Source organism: Rhinoraja longicauda, chromosome 14, assembly GCF_053455715.1.
Source record: "Rhinoraja longicauda isolate Sanriku21f chromosome 14, sRhiLon1.1, whole genome shotgun sequence".
Classification (NCBI taxonomy): domain Eukaryota; kingdom Metazoa; phylum Chordata; class Chondrichthyes; order Rajiformes; family Arhynchobatidae; genus Rhinoraja; species Rhinoraja longicauda.
Window position 1 is genome coordinate 44582631 of NC_135966.1, and position 13989 is coordinate 44596619.

A 13989-nucleotide genomic window follows, 5' to 3' on the forward strand; every position below is an offset into this window, starting at 1 on the left:
GGGGGGGGGGGGGGGGCAGGGAAGGGGAGAGGGTGTGACTGAGAGGGTGAGCCCTGGACCCGAAGTCTCTCCTGTATTGGTGTAGCACCCTCAATTCCTCCCCCCCCCTCCCGCACTCAATCCCCCTTATGCCCCCTCCTCCCCCCACTCCATCCCCCCTAGCCCACCCCAACTTGTCCCTCCCCTGCCCCCACCCCCAGTCCCCCAGCCCTGCCTCCACCCCCATTCCCCCCTCCTCACCTTTATTCCCCCCTTCCCCTCCCCATCACTAAACTGTTGACCAGCAGGCCTTAGAGGACTGCAACTCCTTCCGCGAGTGTCATCTGTGCGTTGTTGTGAGTTTGACATGCCCGGTATTCTGATATAACCAGTCCCTTTGCGGGTGAATGGAGCTAGGAGATGGAGCAGAGGAGTGTCGAGTTTGCATGGGTGCCTCTAAGTTGGTTGCGGGTGTGCAGTTGACAATGGTGTGGGGTAGGGGGGTAGGAGATTGCGTGCAAGACCATGCGTAATGCTGTTGTCTGGCCTCCTAGACTCTGCTGCGGCAGATGAACCTCGGCAGCAAGAAGAGCAAGCTGTCGTTCCTGTCCGTGACCATGTCGCTGGAGGGCAAGGCCAGCCACCGCGAGCTCATCTCCCGGCTCCTGGCCGACCTGAGTGGGAAGCAGCTGCTGACCGAGGACGTGGCTGGAGCCTTCGACCAGCTGCTGCGTGACCTGCCCGACCTGATCCTCGACACCCCAGAGGCCCCTCAGGTGGGTGGTATTGACTAGCTCCCCTCCATCACGGGGTGGCAGGGTGGCGCAGCGGTAGAGCTTCTGCCTTACAGCCCCACAGACCCGGGTTCGATCCTGACCACGGGTGCTGTCTGTACGGAGTTTGTACGTTCTCCCCGTGACCTGCGTGGGTTTTCTCCGAGATCTTCGGTTTCCTCCCACACTCCAAAGACGTACAGGTTTGTAGGTTAATTATCTTGGTATCAATGTTAACAAATTGTCCCTTGTGTGTGTGTGTGTGTAGGAAAGTGTTGGTGTGTGGGGATCGCTGGTCGGTGTGGACTCTGTTTCCGCCCTGTATCTCTAAAACGAAAAAAACTAAAACTAAAATGTGCCGCTGCCAAGGGTGTTGAGAGCCCACCTCCTTAACCCCCTGCCTGCAGTACCCTGGGCAGGTTCAAATGGCAGGGCTGCCAGAGGTCACAGTGATGTGTGTACACAGCTGGCTAGGTCAAGGGCAGGGGCTGCTGTCAACCAAGGATGGCAGTGTAAATCCACATCCACTCCCCCACTGCTTCCCAAAGTGACACAAGTGCGAGTCGGGCAGAAACTTCAAAACTTGTGCAAAAAAAACAGTGCTGAATTACCTCTCGGGTCCAGCAGCATCTCTGGAGAGCATGGAATGGTGACGTTTCAGGTCAGGAGCCAACTTCAGACTGTTGGAAGGTCCAGACCCAAAACTGATCAGATCCTGCCAATCCCTTATTCTCCAGTGATGCTGCCTGATCCACTGAGTTATACCAGCACTTTGTGTTTTTTTGCTCAAGTTTCCTTGTATCTGCAGTGGTCATTTGTTTTGGTCAGCCGAGAGCTCTGGTGGAAAAGGAAGCAAAGCAAATAGTCAGCGTTAACCGAACCGAATGACAAGGCAAGTGGCTCAGAAGTGCAGCTGTTGGGGCCACTGCCTCTCAGCGTCAGAGACCCAGGTTCAATCCTGACCTTGGACGCTGTTTGTGTGGAACTGGTGCTTACTCCCTGTGACCACATGGTATCTTCTCTGGGTGGTTCCATTTCCTCCCACTTCCGAAAGATGATTCATAGGTTAGTTGGCCACTACGATCATCCCCAGGTGCATGCTAGAACCTAGTGGGACAGATGAGAATGTGGGGAAAGTAAACTGGGGTTAGCATGGGATTAGTGTACATGGGCGGTTGATGGCTGGCATGTACTGGGTGGGCTGGAAGGCCGCATTCTTTGCTGTGTTCTGGCCGGATGGGTCCCAGGGGACATTAGCCAGAGGTGATGTGGGGAGGGGTGGAGGTGCTATATTGGCTGTTGATGTATCTCCCCTCCTATGGCTGACGGCTGTGTGGTGTGTCTGTGCACAGATGGTGGGCCAGTTTGTGGCCCGCGCCATGGCGGATCATGTCCTCTCAGCCGAATTCCTGGATAGCTACAAGGGGAAGGTGGACTGTGAGCAGACCCGGTAAGCACTCCCGCTCTCCTCTCTCGCTCACCCGCTGGCGTGCCCACTCACTCACCCACTCACACCGTGGCTTCCCATGGCGGGCGGGGTGCACCTGTTGCGTTTTGATTCCTCTTGCCGTGGGGCAAGCATGGTGGCGCAGCGGTAGAGTTGCTGCCTTCCAGTGCTTACAGCGCCAGAGACCCGGGTTCGATCCTGACTGCGCGTGCTGTCTGTACAGAGTTTGTACGTTCTCCCCGTGACCAAGTGGGTTTTCTCTGAGATCTTCGGTATCCTCCCACATTCCAAAGACGTCCATGTTTGTAGGTTATGTGGCTTGATATAAATGTAAACGTTGTCCCTCGTGAGTGTAGGGTGGTGTTAATGTGCGGGGATGGCTGGTCGGTGCGGACTCGGTGGGTCGAAGGGCCTGTTTCCGCGCTGTATCTCCAAACTAAACTAGAGCCGTGACCCTCCAGGAGGCCAGAGGGCTGTGACCGCTGCTTTTGAGTCTTCCTGCTCCGTGTACTGTGTTGGTGGGGCTGTGCCTTGTGTTTCTGGGGGAACGGTGTTCCCCACTCTAGGTCACAATCTCAGACCACCCATGTTAACCCTGCTTGCTGCCAGCAACGACCCGAGTGTTCAAATGAATTGGCTGTCCCACCAACGAAAGGCAGCATTGACTGCGGGGAATTTTAATGTCCTGCTTTGCCTCAAGTCTCCCATGTTTTCTTTGTTGGAGGGGTGTTTAAATTTCAATCGCTGCCCCCATCCCCCATTTCCCCCCCCCCCCTCCTGCTTTACATTGGGATGCTGGAAGCAACAAGCTCCTCCTGTTTCCCCCTTCCCTCTGACCTGGTGCCAGTTTCTCTGCAGCCAAGCGTTGGATAAGGCCGCGGTGTTGCTGAGCATGAACAGAGGGATGCGTTTGGACAATGTGTGGGGAGTTGGCGGAGGCCTGCGGCCCGTCAAGCAACTGGTCAAGGAGGTAGGCAACGGGACAGACGGATGAGGAGGCAGCGGGCAGCAGGAGGGAGGGGTGGTTTACTGGGCCATGCGGGTGGGGCTGGGGGTGGCTGCAGTTGTGTGGGATTCCTCCAGTTCCATCTCATGATTCTCAGCCTCGGTGCCTAGATTTGTCAGGCCGAGTGAACGTGGTCTCCAGTGGGACAGAGCAATAGACAATAGACAATAGGTGCAGGAGTAGGCCATTCAGCCCTTCGAGCCAACACCGCCATTCAATGCGATCATGGCTGATCACTCTCAATCAGTACCCCGTTCCTGCCTTCTCCCCATACCCCCTCACTCCGCTATCCTTAAGAGCTCTATCCAGCTCTCTCTTGAAAGCATCCAACGAACTGGCCTCCACTGCCTTCTGAAGCAGAGAATTCCACACCTTCACCATTCTCTGACTGAAAAAGTTCTTCCTCATCTCCGTTCTAAATGGCCTACCCCTTATTCTTAAACTGGCCCCTTGTTCTGGACTCCCCCAACATTGGGAACATGTTTCCTGCCTCTGTTTCCTATGTTTCCTATCCAGCCTCTAATGTGTCCAATCCCCTAATTATCTTATATGTTTCAATAAGATCCCCCCTCATCCTTCTAAATTCCAGTGTATACAAGCCTAATTGTTCCAGCCTTACAACATACGACAGTCCCGCCATTCCGGGAATCAACCTAGTGAACCTACGCTGCATGCCCTCAATAGCAAGAATATCCTTCCTCAAATTTGGAGACCAAAACTGCACACAGTACTCCAGATGCGGTCTCACCAGGGCCCGGTACAACTGTAGAAGGACCTCTTTGCTCCTATACTCAACTCCTCTTGTTACGAAGGCCAACATTCCATTGGCTTTCTTCACTGCCTGCTGTACCTGCATGCTTCCTTTCAGTGACTGATGCACTAGGACACCCAGATCTCGTTGAACATCCCCTCTTCCTAACTTGACACCATTCAGATAATAATCTGCTTTTCTATTCTTACTTCCAAAGTGAATAACCTCACACTTATCTACATTAAACTGCATCTGCCATGTATCCGCCCACTCACACAACCTGTCCAAGTCACCCTGCAGCCTTATTGCATCTTCCTCACTATTCACACTACCCCCCAGCTTAGTATCATCTGCAAATTTGCTGATGGTACTTTTAATCCCTTCATCTAAGTCATTAATGTATATCGTAAATAGCTGGGGTCCCAGCACCGAACCTTGCGGTACCCCACTGGTCACTGCCTGCCATTCCGAAAGGGACCCTTTTATCCCCACTCTTTGCTTTCTGTCTGTCAACCAATTTTCTATCCATGTCAGTACCCTACCCCCAATACCATGTGCTCTAATTTTGCCCACTAATCTCCTATGTGGGACCTTGTCGAAGGCTTTCTGAAAGTCGAGGTACACCACATCCACTGACTCTCCCCTGTCAATTTTCCTAGTTACATCCTCAAAAAATTCCAGTAGATTTGTCAAGCATGATTTCCCCTTTGTAAATCCATGCAGACTCGGAATGATCCTGTTACTGCTATCCAAATGCTCAGCAATTTCGTCTTTTATAATTGACTCCAGCATCTTCCCCACCACTGATGTCAGACTAACTGGTCCATAATTACCCGCTTTCTCTCTCCCTCCTTTCTTAAAAAGTGGGATAACATTTGCTATCCTCCAATCCACAGGAACTGATCCTGAATCTATAGAACATTGAAAAATGATCTCCAATGCTTCCACAATTTCTAGAGCCACCTCCTTAAGTACCCTGGGATGCAGACCATCAGGCCCTGGGGATTTATCAGCCTTCAGTCCCATCAGTCTACCCAAAACCATTTCCTGCCTGTGGCTGGGGAGAGGGGTGGGGTGGTCTGAGAGTCCTGGTGTGCGTGTAATTCTGGAAACGACTGTGACATTGTCCCAGTCTCGCCAGGCTCCTTGTTTTCCGACCCCATGCTAGAGCACTGGGCTGCCTTGGATGTGGGATCGGTATTCCCACTCCCGCAGTGCCAGGACCCGTGGTTGTGGCTCCTCTCTGGAGCTGAGACGACCAATGACACTGACACTGCAGCGGTCCCGGTGCAGAGGCTGCTTATCCGCTGTGCACAGTAAGATCATTCTCTGCAGTATAGTCCCCCTGCCCTGACACCCTACCTCCTCACTCCAACCCTTCCAGCATAGCACCTCTTGTTCTGGCTAGGTTGGTTAATTTTGGATCCCACTGTAAATTGGGCATCACGGGGCTTTTATAAACGACTTCACTGGGTGCCTTCCTCACCGGAGGCTCAGCCCACAGTCATCCGATTTTGAAGGCGGTCCGTGCAGCTACACTGAGGACAATGAACATGTTCAAAGCAAATCCCTGCAATTCTGTGGCACGTCTCCCATCCGCAGAAGGAATCTGTGAAATAAGTTGCTGCCTTACAGCGCCCGAGACCCCGGCTCCATCCTGACTACGGGCGTTGTCTGTACGGAGTTTGTACGTTCTCCCCATGTCCTGCATGGGTTTTCTCTGAGAACTTTGGTTTCCTCCCACACTTCAAAGACGTATAGGTTTGTAGGTTAATTCGCTCGGTGTAAATGTAAAATTGTCCCTAGTGTGTGTCGGTTAATGTGTGGAGATCGCTGGTCAATTCGGACTCGATGGGCTGAAGGGCCTGTTTCCACGCTGTATCTCTAACTAAACTAAGAATACTAGGCGTAGGAATTGATCTCTGAGGTGGCTTATATACGTTAATAAAAAATTAATGCCTGCTGTAAATGGCACACATCGAAACGTACTGTGCTGAATGTTTAAATTCTCATGAGCTGCAAGATCAGTCCTATTGTGTGCAAAGCTTGTTGGAGCTGCCAAAAATGACAAACTAGCTCTCGCCTGGGTACGGTACAAAACGCTGTCTTACATTTACAAATGATGCAGTGAATTGGAAAGTTTACACTACTCCCTCTCCAGTTCATTGTGTCAGTCCACCTGTCACTGTTCATTGTGTCAGTCCACCTGTCACTGTTCATTGTGTCAGTCCACCTGTCACTATTGTCACTAGTGACCCAGTCAGCCTCAGTCCTGCCCCTTGTTCAGTAAAGCCCGACTCCACCACAAACCGTTCCTCCCTGTTTCCTGACCTCCCTCGGGGGGGGGGGGGGGGAGTAGCACGGCTGCGTGACCGGTGGGAGGGAGAGCACGGGAAGTAACTCTTTGAACTCTCCGCCAGATGAACCTTCTGCTGAAGGAGTACCTGCTGTCCACGGACACTGCTGAAGCTGAACTCTGCCTGCAGAAGCTGGAGGTGCCCCACTTCCATCACGAGTTGGTCTATGAGGTACCTTGGCCTTTGCTTCACCGTTAACCTCTACTTCCCCCTCCTCTCCCCTCCTCCCTCCTTTGAGTGCCTTGATCTACATGCACTAGATCAGAGGTCCACCACACCCTCGCTCCATCTCCCCACTCTGGCTGCGGGAAGTCATGAGGCCTGTGGTCACCACTGGTTAGGTTGTTCTATCTCTGCCTGTGCCCACACCTTGCAAAAGGACAGCCCATGAGTGATTCAAGTCAAAAGCTGCTGGTTCTAAATTTGCTCAGTATCAGAAGCAATTCCAGACACATCTTCCCCTATTGGCAGAAGTGCCTCTGGTTTGTTGTTCTAACTGTTCCCTATCATGTATCTGTCCACTGTAAATGGCTCGATGGTAATCATGTATTGTCTTTCGGCAGTCTGGACAGCAACCAAAGCTTTTCACTGTACCTCGGTACACGTGACAATAAACTACACTCTAACTGTAGCTGTTGAACCAGCTGAATGAATGAATGAATGAATACGTTTGCCTGTAGTTCCCGGCCTTCTGCCTTTCTCCTTTCTTGAACAAGACAGTCACATTGGCTACTTTCTGCTCTTCGTGTAATCTCCCAGAGTTAACGAAAATAGTAATAAACTAAACTAATACTGACTCCATCAACTATTCCCCTGGTCCTGGCATTTTCCCCAGGAAACCACCGAGGAGTTGCAACACTGATCTTTACACCGCATCCCTCTGCTCCATTCAAGAGGCAAACACTCCATCCCAGGTGGAGCGTGTTGTAAGTCCCACACCGTGTGCGGTGATCAAGCCATTGCCAGCTCTGTGGAGAGAAAACCAATCCCAGATTGGGCACCCAACTTGCAGGGTGCCTCCAATCTGTCTCCAATCCACCAAGGACCCTGACCGTATCACACCACTCTGACCCCTAACCTGTGTCTCGAGGGACCACCTCCCTCCCACTGGCAGTCTTCCACCTTGGCATCAATTGCAATCATTTCATTTCCCTGTCCTCTGTTGTTTCGGATCTGCAGTGTTAACAATATTCCTTCTGGTAATCCCAGGTAATTGCTCTGCTTTTTTTAACCTCCTCCCCTACATTTAAATATCTTCCCAACTCTCATGGAGTGATACAGCGTGGAAACAGGCCCTTCGGCCCAACTTGCCCACACCGGCCAAGATGTCCAGCTACACTGCCATCTGCCTGCATTTGGTCCATGTCCCTCTAAACCTGTCCTATCCATGTACCTGTCCAACTGTTTCTTAAACGTTGGGACAGTCCCTGCCTCAACTGCCTCCTCTGGCAGCTTCTTCCATTCACCCACCACCCTTTGTGTGAAAAAGTTACCACTCAGATTCCTATTAAATATTTTCACCTTGAACCTATGTCCTCTGGTCCTCGATTCACCTACTCTGGGCAAGAGACTCAGTGCATCTACCCGATCCATTCCTCACATTATTTCATACACTTCTAAAAGATCACTTCTCATCCTCCTGCGCTCCAAGGAATAGTGTCCCAGCCGACTCAACCTCTCCTTGTAGCTCTGACCTTCTAGTCCTGGCAACATCCTTGTAAATCTTCTCCGTACCCTCTCCAGCTTGACAACATCTTTCCTTTTTGTTCCGGTGCTTTTCCCCATTCCCACCTCCTTTCACCTCAGGTTTGTCCCGCTGATCACCTACTCTCTCCTGCCTTCCTCCTTGATCTCCACCCTGCCTTGTTCTCTGCCCCCCACTTCTGATGACCCACACTCTTTCTTCCCCGGGCACTGCCTGACCCGCTGAGCAGCTCCTGCTTCTATTTGCATGTCTCTCATTCTCTCATCCTTTCAGGTTGCCGCTGGTCCCCCTGTGTGCAACACCTTGGTGTTGCCTCTGGACCTCCATTGACCTGTGCTTTCCTGCTCTGCCCACAGGCTGTGGTGATGGCCCTCGAATCGACCGGTGGCAACGCCTCCAACCTGATTGTGAAGCTCCTGAAGAGCTTGTGGGAATCTGGCTTTGTAACTCTCGATCAGATGAACCGGGTGAGTTTGTTGTAGCCTGGTAAACCCCCTTGGAAGAAGGCCATGAGAAGCAAAGGAAATGGAATCACCTTTTGATATTTAGGTTTATCAATCTCTACCTGCAGTGTGGCCTGTTTCAAAGAGATCTCCAGGAAGGAGTAACTCAGCGGGACAGGCAGCATCTCTGGAGAGAAGGAATGGGTGACGGTTCGGGTCGAGACCCTTCTTCAGACATCCAGCATCTGCAGTTCCTTCTTACACATCTCTAGGAAGGAATGGTTTAAACCGAAGATAGACACAAAATGCTGGAGTAACTCAGCGGGTCAGACAGACATCTCCGGAGAAAAGGAATAGGTGACGTTTCTGGTTGAGACCCTTCTTCATTCTGAAGCATCACCTATTCCTTTTCTCCAGAGATGATGTCTGACCCACTGAGTTATTCCAGCTTTTTGTGTCTATCGTCTGAAAGAGATCTCTGTTGGGTGTAATTTCCCCTTTACTGCTCTCATAGCCCAGCATATTTCCTCTACTCCAATATTTATAAATTATGCTTTTCTAGTTGTCATTTCTAATAGTTCAATTCAAGTTTCAGCGATCATATTCCATTGTCAACCCAAGCTGTGTGTGAAGCAAGAATTATAGTCATTCAGTTATCTCAGTCTTTTCTTGGGTTCTTGTCATTCCTCTCAGCAGAAACAACTTATTGTTTACTTACCAAAGCTTCTCCCACCGTGAGGAACTCGACCAAATTCTTGGTTAGTCCCCGGCGATCTCAGCTCCTGCCCCCTGGCACTGATGATGTTCTGATTTGTGCAGCTCTCTAAGCTGTAGTTCCTGAGAGCCAAGTAGTTTCCCATCCTGCCGAGGCTCATCCTAAATGCAACTGTTGGAAATGGCTGCCGGTCCCGGAAAAGGTTGAGCTGCAGTGAGGGTGTTGGATGAGACCACAAAGCCAGGCCCTATGTGGCCAGGCCTGATGCTGAAGGTCATCAACACTATTTGTAAGGAGGCGGTGGAGAGATCCAGATTCTTGACTCATTTTAGTTTTTTTTAGTTTAGAGATACGGGGCGGAAACAGGCCCTTCGGCCCACTGTGTCCGCACCGACCAGCGATCCTCGCATATTAACGCTACCCTACACACACCAGGGACAATTGACATTTATACCAAGACAAACAACCTACAAACCTGTACGTCTTTGGAGTGCGGGAGGAAACCGAAGATCTCAGAGAGAAACACCCCCACAGGGGGGGTGCCCACCGAGTCCGCACCGACCAGCGATCCCCGCACACTAACACTATCCTACATGCACTAGGGACAGTTTACACATACACCGAGCCAATTAACCTACAAACCTCTACGTCTTTGGGGTGTGGAAGGAAATCGAAGATCCCGGAGAAAACCCATGCAGGTCACGGGGAGAACGTACAAACTGCATACAGACAGCACCCGTGGTCAGGATCGAACCTGAGTCTCTGGCGCTGTAAGGCAGCAACTCTACCGCTGCGCCACCGTGCCGCCCTTATAACAGGATGAAAACAGGTCATCTGGTTGTGAACTCACTGCCGTTCATGGGAGCTTGCAGCTGCCAGGTTTAGCTACACAACAAGAGTGACTATGCCTCTCAGTTAATTAATTGTCTCTGAAATACTTGGAATGATCTGGTGTTTATCCAAAGGTGACAGAAGTGCAGGGCCATTTGTCTTTTATGACCATGACTTGCTGAACATCACAACCTTCCTTGTCCGCCCACCCCCTTCTCTTCTTCCTCAGGGATTCAAGCGGGTCTTCGAAGCCATGCCTGAAATCAGCTTGGACGTGCCAAACTCTTACGGCACGCTGAGGGGCTTTGTGGAGCTTTGCCATCAACAAGGCGTCATCACCAAAGCACTCCAGGAGCAGTGTCCCACACGGTAGGATGCGTCAAATCTTGAATCCTGTGACTTCCCTTGAATCGGGCTCGAATCTCGTGAATCAAGCAACTAAAGTTTCACATCAAGCTTCAAGCTATGTAGTTGGGAGTAAGAAGTAGTGGACATGGGTTCTATAGAAAGGATGTTTAAGGAGTTTCAGGAAGGAAAAGTTTTGGCACATTGGCCTTCATCGTTCAGAGTATTTTGTATAGACGTTGGGAGGTCATGTTGCAATTATATAAGACATTGGTGAGTCTGCATTTAGAGCATTCTGTTCAGTTCTGGGCACCACGTTATTGGGACGATGTCAAGCTGGAGAGGGTACAGAGAAGATTTACGAGGATTTTGCGAGGACTAGAGGGTTTGAGCTATAGGGAGACTGGGTCTCTCTTACCTGGAGTGGGTGAATCGAGGACTAGAGGACATAGGTTTAAGGTGAAGGGGAAAAGATTTAATAGGAATCCGAAGGGTAACTTTTTCCACACAAAAGGGAGGTGGGTGTATGGAACAAGCTGCCGGAGGAGGTAGATGAGGCAGGGATTAAGCCAAGAAACAGTTAGAAGGTACATGAATGGGACGGGTTTGGAGGGATATGGGCCAAACGCAGGCAGGTGGGACTAGTGCAGCTGGCCGGTGTGGGCAAGTTGGGCCGATGGGCCTGTCTCCATGGGGTATCATTCTATGATTCTACAAAGCACAAATCGCAGGGAAGCAAAGTGCGTAATGGTGATCGGAGTCTCAGGAGTAAGTGGTGCATCTGTACATGGATTTGAAGCAGAGAGAAGAGGCACAATATTAGCCACCATCAACACCTTTCTATCTTTACCGTGGAAATGCGGCTCAGATTCAGAGGACCATTGTGGAGGTTTGGTTCTCCATGGCCATCCTACTTTGGTTCTCCATTGTATAGCATGCCTGCATAACACAATATAAACTTCTTCCCTGATTCAAAATGTCACAATATTTTATGCGGGAGAGAGAAAAAGGTTGCAGGGGGTGGTGGAGAGGTGGAGAGGGCAAAGGGGATATCTGCAATGGCATGACACCAGGTCAAATGGAGGAAGTTGACCCCTTGTCTGTGTTGCCTGCTTCGAATAACAGCCCAGGGGTCAGGCTGTGCCACTGGAGAGAGTGAAACTCAGCTAATACTCAGCTAATGGATAACTTGCACCAAAACCGGTCAGCACCAAAACAGACAGAGAAAATGAATTGCCTGATGCTAAAATTAGATTTATTTTGTTTCCTTTTACATTTCCAATATTGGCAGTTTTTCTGGTTTTGACCTAAATTGAGGGGCGATACATTGGCAATCATTGTAAATCTGCTAGCATAGGAGCAGTGGGTAGTTAGGACATGTGTAGGAAGGAACTGAGGATGCTGGTTTCCACTGAAGATAGACACAAAATGCTGGAGTATCTCAGCGGGTCAGACAGCATCTCTGGAGCGAAGGAATAGGTGATGTTGTGGGCCGAGACCCTTCTTCAATCTGAAGAAGGATCTTGACCCGAAACGTCACCTGTTCCTTTTCTTCAGTGATTCTGTCTGACCTGCTGAGTTACTTGGACGTGGACCGGGGTACAGTGAAAAGCTTTTAGCGTGCGATCCAGCCAGCAGAAAGACAATACATGATTACAAACAAGCCATTCACAATGTACAGATACATGTTGACGTGAATAACGTTTCGTGCAAGATATTGCCAGTAAAGACTGTTCGAAGATAGTCTGAGGATCTCCAATGAGGTAGGTAGTAGTTCGGGGCTGCTCTCTGTTAAACAGCGGGAAAGCACCGTGTTATTTCTAGCACCGTATCTGAAGGCAGGGGTCCCAGTCGGTGGGCTGGGGTCCTGAATGTAGGACCTCCTGTGCAGTGTTGGGCAGGAATGTTTTCCACTCTCTTCAGGGCGCAGCTTAAGTGCAAGGTGTAGCAGCAGCCCAATATTTGTGAGACATTGATTTTCTTTGCTCAGCGTTGCCTGGTCATTCACTCTCCCCCCCCTTCCCCCCCCCCCCCCCCCCTCTCTCCAGTGATGCTGGGACCTCTGTGGACGATGGCACCAGGAACTGCATTGCTGAAGCAGCTCAATAAGAGGCCTGGCGGTCAGATGGAACATGATGCGGCAGAGGGAGGCCTGAGCAAAGGTGGAGTTTGGTTCTGCAGAATGGAGGGGTCTGGGCGTGCATCAGGCAGGGAAGCAATCCTGTCAGAGTTCCATTAATTGGTCTGCCTGCTGCCATGATTAAAAAAACTGCAAACCCTATGCTATAAATGTGCTTTTGAACCCCCTTCTCATAAGCATCGTATCCCCTGCTCCATTTTGATCTTGGATCTTGTGGGCTTGGTGCTGGAGGGTTTATTTTAGAGCTCGGGCCAATGGATTGTGGAACTTTGAAATGCCTCCTGTTAAAATGGAACTTTTAAGGAATGATTTTGTTGGGGGTGGTTTACTCTGTGCGTTCTCACACCACAGTGAAGAATAATCAACCGTAAATCCAATCTGTAACGTTTACAGTCTCTGTGGCCTCTTGAAAATAAAACATTTTGCTTGATCATGACTGTCTGTGGTTTTATTTGAGTTCCAATGCAAGGAGAGTTCTATGGGGGTACATGGATTGGACAGGCTTGGAGGGGCATGGACCAAATGCTGGCAGGTGGGACCAGTGTAGCTGGGACATGTTGGTTGGCGTGGGCAAGACGGGTCGAAGGCCCTGTTTCCACACTGGGGTCCTGAATGTAGCATTAATTGCCCATTGCAAATGACACGGATCATTTGCAACGGGCAATTAACATGTGCTGTTGGGACATAGGAAGAAGCTGGATAGTTTTGGAGAGTGAGGCAGTGGAGGGTGAAATGGAACCCACAAGTTTTTACTGGCGGAGTGAGTGTGAGGAAGCCCACTGTGCCACTGTGCTGTCTTCTTCTGGGAGCTTGCATTGATCTGACTTTGCAGACCTCAAAGTGACCATATTTAAGTAGCACCTACAACTGCCCAGTGACCAATGCATGGAGACTGAGATGTGTGGTGTGAGCTCCACCTTGACAGTCAAGATCTGGCACAGCCCCCCAAATGCTGGAGCTAATGTGCAGCACAATCCTGATAATGCCTGGGTCTTGTGGAGGTAAGAAAAGTGCAGATGCTGGTTTAAATCGAAGGTAGACACAAAAGGCTGGAGTAACTCAGATCTTGTGGTGTTAGAATGAGCAATGCTAGTAGATAACTCCCCCTCCCATTCCCACATTGACCTTTTCTGTCCTGGGCCTCCTCCACTGTCACAGTGAGGCCCAGCGCAAATTGGAGGAACAGCACCTCATATTTCACCTCATTGGCAACTTACAACTCAGTGGTATGAATATTGATTTCTCTAACTTCATGTAACTCTTGCTTTCCCTCTCTCTCTCTCTCCGCCCCCCCTCCCCCCCCCACCCTAGTTCTCCGACTAGTCTCATTGTCCTTCTGATTAATTGTACTGATTGTATGCCTCCTTGTCACCTTCCCCCCAGCTAACAATGAACCATTCTACATTTCCTTAGCATTGTCTGCTTTGATCTGTTGTTTTCACACCTTACACTTCCACATCTCTGGACTCCTTCTCCCCTGACACTCAGTCTGAAGAA

At 50.4% G+C, this 13989-nt stretch overlaps 1 protein-coding gene across 1 annotated transcript in view; it reads left to right on the top strand.

The window, feature by feature from the left end:
• LOC144600240 (programmed cell death protein 4-like) overlaps positions 1-12923 on the top strand; it is a 32533-nt gene extending 19610 nt beyond the window's left edge. Inside the window, exons 6-12 of the mRNA XM_078411791.1 lie at positions 534-755; positions 2105-2202; positions 3058-3169; positions 6377-6484; positions 8375-8485; positions 10237-10376; positions 12401-12923. Of these exons, the coding sequence (XP_078267917.1) occupies positions 534-755; positions 2105-2202; positions 3058-3169; positions 6377-6484; positions 8375-8485; positions 10237-10376; positions 12401-12461 (852 nt within the window). The 3' untranslated portion in view covers positions 12462-12923. The remainder of the gene's footprint in view (positions 1-533; positions 756-2104; positions 2203-3057; positions 3170-6376; positions 6485-8374; positions 8486-10236; positions 10377-12400) is intronic.
• The last annotated feature ends 1066 nt before the right edge of the window (positions 12924-13989 follow it).